We start from the raw sequence: 14,295 nt of genomic DNA, 5'->3' as shown, positions 1-14,295 counted from the left end.
GCTTGCTCATCTGGCAAGGGGCAAGTATTTGGGGGGTTTCGGTGCCTTTGATGTTGCTGATAGCACTAGTTATTTGTACAGTAGCAAGTTAATCTTCAGGGTCCCAGGAAAAACTGCGTAAAATTATGTGCTTGCTCAAGTGCCACTTTCAGGGAATTAGTGACAGGAAGCAAACCAAACCTATTGTGGTGTCGGCTACCTTGGCAAGTACAGGTGACAATATGGTTCATAGTGCTTATACCGAAATAACATGGGGAGGTGTATCCTCGAGCACTTTCTAAAATTGCTAATGGTCACTTTGTTGACCTTTCTACCGTAATAATAAATAGAGGGTAATACTGGCTTAGTTGTTGTTAGGGCATCGGGGGCATTGGGAAGGAGGCCTTCCATTCATGGCATGTTTGCATTCATGGCCCGTTACTTAGAGAGATGGGATTGAAGAAGCACATGAATATGCATCCTTAAGTGTATCTTAACCATTAGTAACTTCTTAAAAGTAAATGGTAGGCATGACATAACTATGATGAGGATTTCCATAGGAGACAAGGGAGTCAGGCAGTCTTCTTTTGTGTTTTTAAAAACAATGAGATCTCACTTGAGGTATCTCCCAACAGCATAGATTTCCAGTATATTCTGCACTAGGTAGGAGGCTGGCCATGACCACTAGATTTTCATATGCGCTACTCCAAAAAAGTTAAATACTTAGCTCTCAAATCCGGACACTGTGAGCAAGGCATCATATGTTGAGTTTGACACTCTTGTGCCTCGAATAGGGGAAGGCATGCCACTAAAGATTGCTCTAATGGATTCCATTGGATGTTGCGGTGTATCCAGGTTCATAGTGTTTCACTTAGGAGACAATGATCTGGGTAAGGGTATGGGCATCTGCCTCATTGTCCATATTAAGTCAGAACTTATGGAGACATGAGCTAGGTGGGGTTTATTCGGTTAGCCTGACATTGTCTAAAAGGAGGGTTTGGAGGTGCTAATGTTTTGAACATTAGGGGGCTCTAGCAAAATGAAAGCTTTTGTTGGTAAGTTTCAAGGGGGTATTATGGTGCGTCACTCCTCAGTTCGCTACAATTATGCCAGCCTCTTATGTTTAAAAGGTATTCATTTAAGTGGAGTAAGGATGCTGCTTTCTGCGCAGTTTGTTGGCTGCCCTTTGGGTGGAGTTTTAGTTTGTTTGGTGGTGGTCTGCAGTTTGCTTTGTGTGCTTGTTCGCCTACTTTGGGCGCAAGCGACAGCTGTGAGTCACCACCCATTTGCAGGGTGAGTTATCTATGTCCAAAAGAGGGGACTAGCTTTCCTCTTATTGGTGGGGCTTGGTAGAAATATGCCAATAAGGGGAAGGGAGGGATCACAGCTCAGGTTGTTTCATGTGCTTATAGTGTGCCTAAAGTGTTATATAGTATACTATTTTTGTCTAGAGCCAATGCAATGCAATCTTAGCCACCTAGTTTCTTTAGGAAAATCCATTTGATTTGATAAATAAAAGCTGTGACCTTTAACTCCATCTTTGGTTTCTGGATTATTCTCTTAATCCATAACTGGCTGTTATTTTGATTATGCACTTGAGTCTCTCTCTGTTATTAGTGGCTTAAATGACAGTCTGGAACCATTTATATGTTTCGATGGTAAATCTTCTGTGAAACGTTGAAAGCATATTTCCACAGTTTGTCACCTTTTAATTAATATTACTTTATGTTGTGAGTCTATACTCTGATAAGGAGATATTGGTAAAGACAAATTAATGCAATGTGAATAATTACAAGAGTTACATACTTGTGTGGATCCATAAACCTCTCCATGGAACCTCTGCTCTGTGAGCCACTGAGCTACTGGCCCAGCCTGGACAAACTGCTTCATCTTCAGAAGTGTGAGAAGAGCATAGGACGTAGCCTCCAGGGATAAGTGGTGGGAATCTGGCTCTTCCCAGTGAGTGTTTTCTAGAAAAAGATTTGAGAATACAACATATATAGAGATGTTCGTCTTGTTTAATCAGTATACAGTTATGCAAAATGCATGAAAGGGAATATGTGTTTACATGTTTATGTTGAGTTGCACCTATCTAAAAAAGAGTAACATTTACATAAATCATGCAAGCCTGTATACTTACTACTATTGTTATTTGATATTGTAATTTCCTCAACTCATCCATAGGGGGAGACTGGATTACCATGTAGGGTGTAGTTGCAGTGAGCTTTGGCCAGGGGCATATTAATTATAGAGGTGCCTGGATCCCAAGTTTTTCGTTTGGTTTTGGCAAAACCACCCTAAATTGTTTTGGTCCGGTTTTGGGGTTTGTATTGGATTTCTTTAAAAATGTATAAAAAATCTAAAATCATGTAACTTGGGCCTGTATTTGCTACAATAGCGTTATTAGCATCAATAACTTTTCTAGTCATTTTCAGTCAATTTTGACCACCTCACAGCACCTGAAATCATGAGGGAGGGACTTAAATGCAATCCAAATCACATGAGGTCTGGGTTTTAGATCCTATCTCCAAACTTGACTTGGAACCCCAAAGTTTGGGTGTGTTCGGTTTTCAGAAAAACCGAACTGCTCATTTTAATGCCAGAGGGTTCTCATGTGCAGCAGGCCCCCTCCTCTGAACAGCAGATCCCCCGCCAGCTCAGCATATAATGACTTTGTGCCGGTAGGTCGGTCCCTCCTCCTCAGTGGTGCTATCTTCCCAGTGATATACGGAATGATGGTGCATGCTCACAAGAGAAAAAAGGCTCAGGTACTGTCCCCGGGACAAGGGACAACCAGTCCTGGACTGAAAGCCCAGGGCTCTTCCACTTGCCCCCTGGGCTTTGGGTACATGAGTAATAAAGAATGTATGAATTAATTATTATTGTTATTTACAGTCAAACTACAAGCATGTCTGGGCGTGCTGGTGCAGGCTGCTTGGACTTATAAGAACAATATTAGTGACTATTTTATTACCACTAACCCCACGCCCACCAGGGTTGGTTGTCCCTATTTTTCTTAGAGGGGGGTCCCGACTTTGGGGCTGATTATCGGAAATCTGCGCCTGTGCCAGGACCTGTTCACAGAAGAGGTCCTGCGTGATCACACTCAGATTATCAGCAATTGACAGCCTGCTGCCATTTGTGGGTGGGGAGGGGGCAGCGACGACCTCCATTTCTCAAAATGGAAGCATATTTCACCACTGTTTTGGGGGAGGGAAGAGGCCAGGACCTCTGTCGGCAGATGGATCTGTGATGCAATCTGTGATGGCCGGCTTGTGTGACCCAGCAGAAGGGATTGCAGATGATCCGATCCTGAGTCCAAGGATGCAGCGCCGATCAGTAGTGCATGCAGGAGTCCTCAATGTTTTGTTGATATTCTATGGTAAAGTGTGCTTTCTTTGTGGTTTTAGCCTTCTAAAATTGTCGGGTTGGAAAAAAAACTGCAAAACCGACGGGATTTAGAACCCGCCACTTAGAAAGTACTTTCTGACACTGTGATTAAAATCATGCTTAAGGCTGGCAAATCTGTTTTAGCCAAGACTTTTCTCAGGGTGTGGAATTGCCTAGTGTAAAGCAAAGTGGTTTCTGATCTCTCTTTGTTTTCCTGGACCGATTGCTGTAATTTCTATGGGACGGTTTGGAAAGGGAATTTATTCTTAGCTCTTTGAAGGTTCAACTTTCATCCCTTTCAGTTTTCTTTCATTAAAAACTGTCTGTATTGCCTATAGTGTAGATCTTCTTAAAGGGAGCAATGCATTTGCTACCTCAAACTTCCCCACAATAGTTCCTTAGGGTCTCATCCTAGTGCTGATAGCTTGCATCTCTCTGATTTTAAAATTTTTTGGATTCAGTGGAGATGAAGCTCCTTACCTGAAAAGTTACTTTCTTCTAAGCGGTTTCTTGAGCTAGACGTTTTTAGAGCTTGAGGCTCTGTCTTCTAGGTCTCCTATCTTCATTTTACATGAAGAAAGGGTTGTTCAACTTCTTAGAACCAAAATGTGTTTCCTGACAACCGCGCTCTCTATATTCCATATCAATCAGGATATTGTGATCCCAGTGTTAGTACAAAGAAAAAAAGGAAAAGGATTGTCTCTGTGTTTGGCGCACTATAGAAGTTATGTAAAATATAACCTTTATTCCATTAATTAAAATTGTGTATCGTACTAGTGAAATATTAAAAGTAATAATGCATATTAAAGATAACATGAAGTAATACAATTTGCAATATGCAAAGAAATTTCTGGTGTCATCTCGCTCTCAATTTTATATGCTATAATGTTGTAGGCAAATATTGTCTTATATTATGAGATGAGGGCGTTCCCTTTTATGGATGAATGTACTTGCACACAGTTAAAGGGGGATGTATCCATTAATTGTTACCACAATTGTATCTCAATTCAGTACCTACTTATATTATTAGCAGTATACTGAACAAATGATCAAGTTACCAACATATGAATATGATATTGAGAAAAAAGTTACTGACCCTATATATTATGGACCAAGGCAATTGGCACTCATTTATATCATTGAAATTATTCTGGTTTATCATGCAATCTTATTCTTAAATAATGTTCTTTTAGATATTAGGATTCCAATAATCTATTTATTAGCAGTAATAACTGCCTTACACCGTTGTGCAGAGATTGGTATTTGAATATATTAAATACTTATATCCTCTTAGTACCACTATGTTTTTCAATAGTCTGAGGAAAATGAGTAGAAAATCTGCACTATGCTACAATAAATGAGCTGGGAGTTATAATTACTGTAGTACAGGTACTGTATATAAGGCAGGTAATAAATGCACATGTCCGCTCAGTACTCAAGTATTTTCCATATGTGACATTGGGTAGATATAAAGATATTTTATATTTACAATTAGTTATAGTAAATAGCAATTGTGGTTGATGTACTAAGTTAATTAAAGACTTATGGGTATCATTACAGCAGTTGGTCTTTTAAAATAGAAACATATTGCAGCGCATCAATTGTCAGAGACACAGGGGTCAATCCAATTAGGTGCGAATTGCGAGTAGCGAGTTTGTTTCTTGAAACTCGCAAACTTCGCATCGAATCGCGCTCACGAGAATTCTCCAATCCAATTAAAAATCCCTTTTCACACTACTCGCAGTGGAGGGGTGCGAATTGACTGCCAAATGAGATTTGAAAGAAGTGCATGAAAAAGTGGGGAGACCATGCTGGACCCCCCAAAATGGATAATTTTGTGGCCATTAGGAAGTTACTGTAGCTTTTTAAATGGTGTCAAATGGCTGATTTGTGTTTTGTTTTTGTTTTTTAAATGCAAGAAAACGATAAAAAAGCAAACTTTTTCCGTTTAATCTCAAACGAATTAAACGAAAATGACCAAAAAAAAAAGTAGGAATAAAGGTGATTTTGGGGTAGTTTGAGGGCACCTTGAAAAATTGCAAAGAAATGATAAAAAAACTATTATTTTTCAATTAAAAAAATATTGTAATTAAATTTTGGGTGCCTAATTTGAGAACTTTTTTTTTTTACCCCAAAAAATTACATGTAATTATTGGACTAATTAAGCTAATTGGAAACTTTCAATTAGTCATTAGGGGGAGTGTCCAAGGGGTTCTGCACAGTGTCCCGACATTTTAACCTTAACATAAAGATTTTCCTATCCATCTCTCACCCTCAGGTAGGTGCGAATGGAAGATGCAAATTCAGTCTGACTGATTCAGTCGAGTTGCTAATTGGATTGCAAAATGAGTTTGCTATGCGAATTCCAAGAGAAAATCACAACTCGCACCTAGACATTCTCACCTAATTGAATTGACCCCACAATCTATGTTTGTAGTGGCATAAGCTTGAATTCACAACTTCTCCACACTACAAACAAAATGTAGTTTGTTTGGTAAAAGCATACTACATGCCATGTTTTCAGGAAAGTGGATTGTGCAATTATAGCTGATTAGCTTGTTTTCTCAATTTCACCTCACCAACACTATAAGTATAATGTGGATGTACATTCCTGCAGTGTGTATTCACTAGGAATATGCAGTTTCATATACTGTACAGTAGCTTATACTAATTTCACACCAAAGTATCGGGGTTTTATCCAGTAGGTGGAACACTGTTCCAACATGGATCAGACCCATTATAAAATCATTTTTTTTCCTAATCCTCATATCTGCCCTCAGGTTAAAATATATATAGACCTGGTATCTAAAGATATAGATGAACTGTACAAACGAAAGAGACATGGGAAAAAATGCAATCTCTCAAAATCTGAACATCTAGCACTCCGAGACATAGAAGAATGGGATGACATAGAGATCAAACCTTCAGATAAAGGGGGCAATATTGCCCTCTGGGACAAACAAGATTATGTAGATGAAGTACTTAGACAACTCAATGACAAGGAATTCTATAGGATGATGATACTCAATCCCACTGCCAACTTCCTGAATGAATATAAAAAGATTATTGAAGAAAATTACCAGCAAGGAGTAATTACCAAAAATTAAATAGAATATTTATGGGTTGAACATCCCAAGGTACCAACTTTCTATGGGCTACCAAAAGTCCACAAAAATCTTCAAAAACCTCCAGGTCGACTGATAGTATTGTGTATTAATGGATTAACTGAGAAAGCCAGTGTATTTGAGGATAAACACCTGCGGAAATTTGTATTGGAATTATCCTCGTATACGAGAGATACCTTTGAGATTCTAGGTAAAATCCACAACATCATGGTGACCACTGACACATGGCTATGCACATGCAACGTAGAGTCGCTATACACAAGTATTAGCCATGAACATGGTATTAAGGCTACCAAATACTTCCTAGATATGGAAGGAAGTAATAGCTTTAGTAATTTTGTCATACAACTTCTTAGGTTTGTCCTTATTAAAAATTACTTCACTTTTAATGAGAGATTCTATCTCCAGACCCGGGGTACAGCGATGGGCACTACATGTGCTCTGACGTATGCCAACCTGTACCTTGGGTGGTGGGAGAAGGAAGTTGTTTTCTCATCAAATAACAATCGATATACAGAACATGTTATTGCATGGTTCAGATATATCGACGAAATCTTCATAATATGGGAAGGCAGTGAAGGTGATCTTCTAGATTTCATCAGAATACTAAATGAAAATGACATCAACCTAAAACTAACCAGTGAGATTAGTTAAAAGCCATAACATTCCTGGACCAAAAGATTGAGGTCACGGATGACAAAAAAATCATTACAGACATGTTTCGCAAAAAAACTGCGACTAACAGCATCCTTCATGCAAAAAGTTCACATCTCCCTGCAACTATCAAAGGGGTACCCAGGGGAGAATTCCTCAGAACACAGAGGAATTGTACAGAGCTTAAAGTATTTGAACGAAGATCTGAAGGATTTATTGGCAGATTACATAGACGTGGATATAGTAAAAATATCATTAACAAAGGATACCATCAAGCAAAACAGAAAGAAAGAGAAACTTTAATCTTTCCACCCCAAAGGGATAAGAAAGCAGAAACAGAGAGAAGTGTTAGATTCATTAGTACATACTGTAATGAATGGAAACAGATTAGAGAAATTATGCAAAAACATTGGAGGATACTTACCTTAGACAAAGATAAGGAAAGGATTCTAGAAGACAGGATTGACATCAGCTGGAGGAAATCTGAGAACCTACGGAAGAAATTGGTGCATAGCCTTTTCAAGAGACTAAAAAACAGGATCAACCCCAATGTCATGGGTTGCTTCAAATGTGGTAATTGTACAACCTGTACATACATAGAACAAAAGAAAAGAACCATTGACAGATATGGAAATGAGGTGATCATCAAGGACTACATTAACTGTAAAACGATGGGGGTGATATACTGTCTATTCTGTACATGTGGTCTCAATTACATTGGCATGACAAATAGACAGGTAAGAAAGAGGATCTCGGAACACGTTAGGAATGTCAAAAATGACTGAATTTTAAACCAATTACAAGCGTTGCCAGACATTTCCTGAAAAAGCACAATGGAGATCCTGCCCACCTAAAAGCATATGGAATGGAATGGAAAAAACAAATTGGGAATAAGGGGAGGTGACATCTCAAAGGAACTCTTGAAAAGAGAATCCAAAATGATATTCCTTATGAACAGTTTGGAACCATGTGGGATGAATGAAAACATCCAATATAGCGCCTTTTTATAGACCAGTTAAACAGCTATGAATCTAGATTATACCATAAATGGTATCCTTCATGTCATATCTATTGAATTTGAGCACATTCTTTACAAACTTCTTATTCATTCATATAATAGGTTTTGACAATAGGAGCCTAGTGGAAGGGCAGCACAGACGGTGTAATGGTTAGCATTACTGCCTCACAGCACTGCGGTCATGGGTTCAATTTCCACCATGGCCCTAACTGTGTGGAGTTTGTATATTCTCCCTGTACTTGCGTGGGTTTCCTCCGGGTACTCTGGTTTCCTCCCACACTCCAAAAATATACTGGTAGGTTAATTGGCTCCCAACACAAATTAACCATAGTGTGTGAGCATGTTATAAGGAACATAGATTGTAAGCTCCACTGGGGCAGGGACTGATGTGAATGGCCATATATTCTCTGTAAAGCGCTGCGGAATATGTGTGTGCTATATAAATAACTGGTAATAAATAAATAATAATAATAGTGGAACACTATGGATGAAAAAACAAAAAAACTAAATAATAAAAGGGAGAATATGCAAAACACATTATCTGCTGATTATTCATGTGAATTATGGCATTATCAACCATTATACTAATAACTTTTTTTAATCTAATATATTTATTTACATTTTCAATATACACAAATTATGGATTAATACAATCTTCTCTTTTTCTTTTTCTTCCCTGTTTCTTTTTCTCCCCCCCCCTTTTTTATTTTATATCACCTTTGTCACATATTTTATTATTTTTTACACTATTTGCACATAATTGCATCACTTAATTTATCTTTTTAATAACTTTATATAACAGAGTGACTATACATGATAGAGTCACATACACTATATGACACATTTTTACAGTCAATACAATATTAAGTTGAGGATATAACGTGTATTATCCATGTAGTTGGGTCACTTTAACATTTTGTTTATTCAAATACATCACAATAATTTATTAATAATAATAATTATTTTTTTATATATACACTAGGATCACGATATACATAATTAATCTCACTTTTTAATTAACATTGAAGCTTCTAAGTATTTCAACAGACAATTTAAATGATGTAAATTTATACTAGAGTATGAAATATTATTTTCTGGATGGGGCAGGGTTATCCATATATTTTTACTTAATATTATTATACTTTTTTTATACAGGTCGAGTCTCCGATATCCAAAATGCTTGGGACAAGGGGTAATTTGGATAATGGAATATTACGTATTTTGGAATATTTGCATATCGTAATGAAATATCTTGTGAATGGGACCCAAATATACACATAGAATGCATGAATGTGTTATGTACACCTTATACACACAGCCTGCAGGTAATTTATAAAATATTTTGAATAATTTTGTGGCTCAAACAAAGTTTGTGTACATACATAAAATTCAGTTATGTTTCATATACACCTTATACACACAGCCTGAAGGTAATTTTATACAATATTTTTAATAATTTGTGCCTTAGACAAAGTTTTTGTAAATTGAACCATCAAAAATCAAAGGTTTCATTTTCTCAGTCAAGCCAAAAATTTTCCGTATTTCGGAATATTTCGTATGTTGGAATATTTGGATATGGGAGACTCAACCTGTATATTAAAGAATCTATAGATCTGTCTTCTTTATAAGAGGGAGGATTATTTTTATATGTATGTGTCAATATGTATAAATACTGTATATATATATATATATATATATATATATATACATATAGGTTTTGATATTTCCATACTGGTAGAGGACATTAAAATATAATACTGTTTCTTAGGCACACTCTTATATATAAAGGACCATACCATATTTTTATATATTAGGTCCCCAGTATAATTAATACATTTTAGGTGCTTAAATGTGCTATTTTGATCCATATTTCCCCATATTATTAATTTATTTTTTTGTCAAGTCTATTATTACCCAAGATGATAATTTATTAATCCACATATACCATTAACTGCTAATATTAATACAAGTGATTTATTGTAATCAAGATATTATTAATATATATGATCTCACATCACTCTACAGGATTAATTCATTCAATATAAAATATAAACTGATAGATTATAATATCTAACAACAGAAAATAGCATTTTATTTATCTATCTTCCTAATGAATAACACATAATATAAGTATTTGTTCATATCATGAAAAATATACTTATCACGGTCTTATTTGATTGTTATTATAGTTATGGTTTAAATCAATCATCCACACCAAACATCACTACATGGTATTCTAAAATAGGAATTATATTTTTCACATAATTGTACTCTTTGAGGTATAGTAATGTATAAATCCATTTTAACATATTAATTGATGTGTTTGTGATGCATCGCAGGTAATGGATCCCCGTTGAACAGCCTAATTAACCCGGGACTCAGATATTTGAATCTCCTCAATAGATGCTAAGTGCCTATCAGAGATGGAGAAGGACAGGGACAAATGGACTGATGAATGAGCTTAGACTTACCGGGATAAATACCGTAAACGACAGGCATACTGGTTGCACTGCCTTGAAAAAGCAGCCCCAGGCGAAACGCGCGTCGGCATTCCCTGCATGCTGCCGGACACCGCACCACTGTATGCGGACAATTAACTCACTACACCCATGTATGGGATAGTGATAGAGATACCTAGGATATTGTACTGACTCCTTTACCATTGGCACTTAAAAATAATTTGCACTTCTGATACAAGGAAAGTGAATGTGACATAAGGTTTAAATATAAATGAGGAATTTTTCCTTGGTTACTCTCCTAATAGAAATAAGATATTACTGTAATCAGCGCTGACAAGTGTATTACATATGTGAAGGATCACTGTATATACAGAGAATGACTGTGACTCTCTGTTAAACATTTTAGATATAAAGTATCCACCGATAAAAGAAACTATCTTTGCTATTTGCAAACAGGACCATCTGTTTCTGGGCTATGAAACGTTCTAGATACTAAGTATACATTGATTAAATAAATGATCCTTGTTATTTACAAACAGGTCGGGCTGCCCCGATATAACAGTGAAACATATTTACCAAGTCTATGTGCACATGGCTATTGTGAAATGATGCACGGCTTATTTTATAAATACTAACGTATGCACTTTGCCTTCAACATATTGATACCTTGCAATACGGAGTGAAGAATACCAATAGGTATTATCCTTCAGTACCCAATCCACAGGAACACCCAGTGGGAATAAACATAAAATCATCACATTACATTATAAATTAGTGTATCTCTATCACCATAGTAATATATGTAGTGAAGAAAAAGATACAGAGACTACAGTAATAATCCTTTATAATAGGATCCGAATAAACCGGCAGCAACAGGAGGTGATTTAAATCACTACTTTTCATTATATCTTCACCTTTCTTTTTTCTTAACTTATTTTATATTTCGGCCTACATCTGACCACACTATATTTTTCAATTATCTAATAAAAGTTATATTTTATTTGTCTTTCTGAGGATAATAAATCAGGATAATCATACTTAGACCTATTAGTGCACCAGACCAGAGAATCTTTTCTTTTTTCTCCCCCCCTTTTTTTGATATGCAGGTTGAGTCTCCCGTATCCAAATATTCCGAAATCCGGAATTATTTTGGCATGACTGAGAAAATGAAACCTTTGATTTTTGATAGTTCAATGTACACAAACTTTGTCTAAGGCACAAATTATTAAAAATATTATATAAAATTACCTTCAGGCTGTGTGTATACAAGGTGTATATGAAATATAAATGAATTTAATTTCTGTACACAAACTTTGTCTGAGCCACAAAATGATTGAAAATATTGTATAAAATTACCTGCAAGCTGTGTATATAAGGTGTATATAATACATAAATGCATTCTGTGTGTATATTTGGGTCCCATTCCCAAGATATTTCATTATGATATGCAAATATTCTAAAATACGGAATATTCCGTTATCCAAAATACCCCTGGTCCCAAGCATTTTGAATATCGGAGACTTAACCTGTATATGGATCAGACCCAGCACAGAACCAGGCGCTGACCCAAGCTATTCCCGAGTGGGCGGCATTCACACCATGTCTGCAGTGACCCAGCTCTTCCGGTGTTGCTGTGGACGCTTGGAGATGATGTAATCTCCAAGCGCCACAGACACCACCAAATCGGCTAGCATGCTGCACAATCCCAGTAATCATTTACTCAGACAAAAATCCCGTGTTGATACGCATTAACCCTGGATTTTTAGGTGGGTATAAAAGGGGTATAACATGGCTCTCAGACATCCGCTATTCATTATTACATTATAGTTTTGTACTGTGCATCATCTTGTTATATTCAATTTGTATGTAGCATATTAACAGAGGAGCAGGCTGACTACTGCCAACATACATTTCACTAGTTTTAGTTTTCTCAAGGCACTTGTTAGACTGGAATACACATGCATGGCCGGTGGTTCAAATCCCAACATCGGCATCCCAGCAGAGGAGGAAATCCCGATCGTCAAAGGTAAGTATTTAATAATCTAATTCTACCTCCTAACCCTAACCCTCCCTTAGGGGTGCCTAACCCTAACCTCCCCCTCTAAGTGCCTAAACCTAACCCCCCTTCCCGCCGCCTAAACCTAAGACCCCCGGGGGGGGTGCCTAACCCTAACCTCCCCCCAGGGGTGCCTAACCCTAACCCCCCCTTCCCCTAGCCTAACCCTAACCTCCCGGAGGGTGCCTAACCCTAAGTCCCCCCCGGGAACCCTAAACCTAACCCCCCCTGAGGCTGTCCGCGCCCAGCTTATCTTCGATCGGTAAGCTGGGTGTCGGGCTCCCGGCACAGGTAAAATGACAGGCGTCGGGATATCGATGCCTGTTATTTAACCCCTTGCAGGATTTCACAGTCGGGAAGCTGACGGTCAGGATTCCGTCCATCGGCTTCCCGACTGCTTCCCGTTAGACTAGTGTTAGACCAGCTTTTGACCATGATAAGTTTTTAGATGAAGAAACCCCTCTTAATACTCTTAATGGGGTCAGTCCATTAAGTGTTTATGACATAGGAGGACTTGAGCAAGACTAATGAACTATTGCTCTAAGAGAAGGTGGTTGGCTTCAAAACACAGACCATTGCTAGGTGGCTTCCTCAACAGTTTCCATGGATCAGGGAAACCTGTTCCTCAAGAAGTGAAGGTGAATGGTTGGAGCCTCCTGGTTGACACAGGGGCTTCTGGTGAGCTGCTGTGGTGGGAAAGCCACCTGGTCTGCGGTGGACAGTTTTACGCCAGGGCAGTAACTAGGGTAGTGCAACCAGTGCCATGGCACAGGGCACCGCAGGGCAGGGGGCGCTGTTTGGGCCTTTCAATTTTCCTGTTTATTATGATTCTCACTTGTAGCTTCCTCCTCTTTTATCCCAGCATCTCCTGGCCTCCCCTATTTCTTCCCTGGTCCTTCCCCAGGAGGCCATGGCTTTTTTTAAGGTCCACTATCTTATGTCCCTATTTAAAAAAGACTTAGGGCCTGATTCAGAGCCGGACGCTCTGAATCAGGGCGTTTTTTTTTTTGGAGTGGCCTCCTGGCCGCTCGCATAGCTGTGGGTAACCACCCACAGTTATAGCGAGCGGCCATGATGATGGGCCTGCGACGAGACCCTTGTGGTAGGATCTCGTGGCCGCAAGCCCCAGAGAGCTTCTGGCTCAAATTGAGCTGGAAGCTCTCCCACTGACATCACTGGTGATGTCAGTGGGGCCGCCCCCAAACGGTAGATGTTCTCATGGGAACGCCTCTGTTTGGGTAGCCACCCCCCCGGCCCGCCCACCAAAAGGGGCGAGCTGTCACTCAACATCGATAGCTCGCTCCCTTTGGTGCGAGACCCGGAGAGACGGAGTGCCCATCGCTAGCCGGGTCTCGCGCATGCGCACAAAGAAGCCGGCTCCGTCGTGCGCATGCGCTGTGGGCCACCATTGACCCGGTTTGCGAGCACTCAGCGCTTGCGACCGGATCTGAATCAGGCCCTTAAGTCCCACCAAAAAGTCTAGTTATGGCTCTGATACCCGCCTTAGGGGCAGCTTTGTGACATCACCATTGTCCAGCTGGAATGGGTAATACACAAGCACCTACACTAGATAGTGTAGCTGTATAGTCATCATTATCATTATGTCATTATGTA

The 14,295-nt window shown here is 38.7% G+C and overlaps 1 protein-coding gene across 3 annotated transcripts in view; it reads right to left on the bottom strand.

The window, feature by feature from the left end:
* The window catches only part of LOC148454321 (venom factor-like), a 184,853-nt gene that overhangs the window by 61,913 nt on the left and 108,645 nt on the right, over positions 1–14,295 (bottom strand). For all 3 annotated transcript variants that reach the window (XM_088461041.1, XM_088461040.1, XM_088461042.1), the window contains exon 28: positions 1,786–1,949. In XM_088461041.1, the coding sequence (XP_088317167.1) occupies positions 1,786–1,949 (164 nt within the window). The remainder of the gene's footprint in view (positions 1–1,785; positions 1,950–14,295) is intronic.

Source organism: Taudactylus pleione, unplaced genomic scaffold (genome assembly GCF_031769625.1).
Source record: "Taudactylus pleione unplaced genomic scaffold, aTauple2 ptg001005l, whole genome shotgun sequence".
Classification (NCBI taxonomy): Eukaryota; Metazoa; Chordata; class Amphibia; order Anura; family Myobatrachidae; genus Taudactylus; species Taudactylus pleione.
Note: the sequence above shows the minus strand (reverse complement) of the source record. Positions and strands in the feature narration are given on the sequence as shown.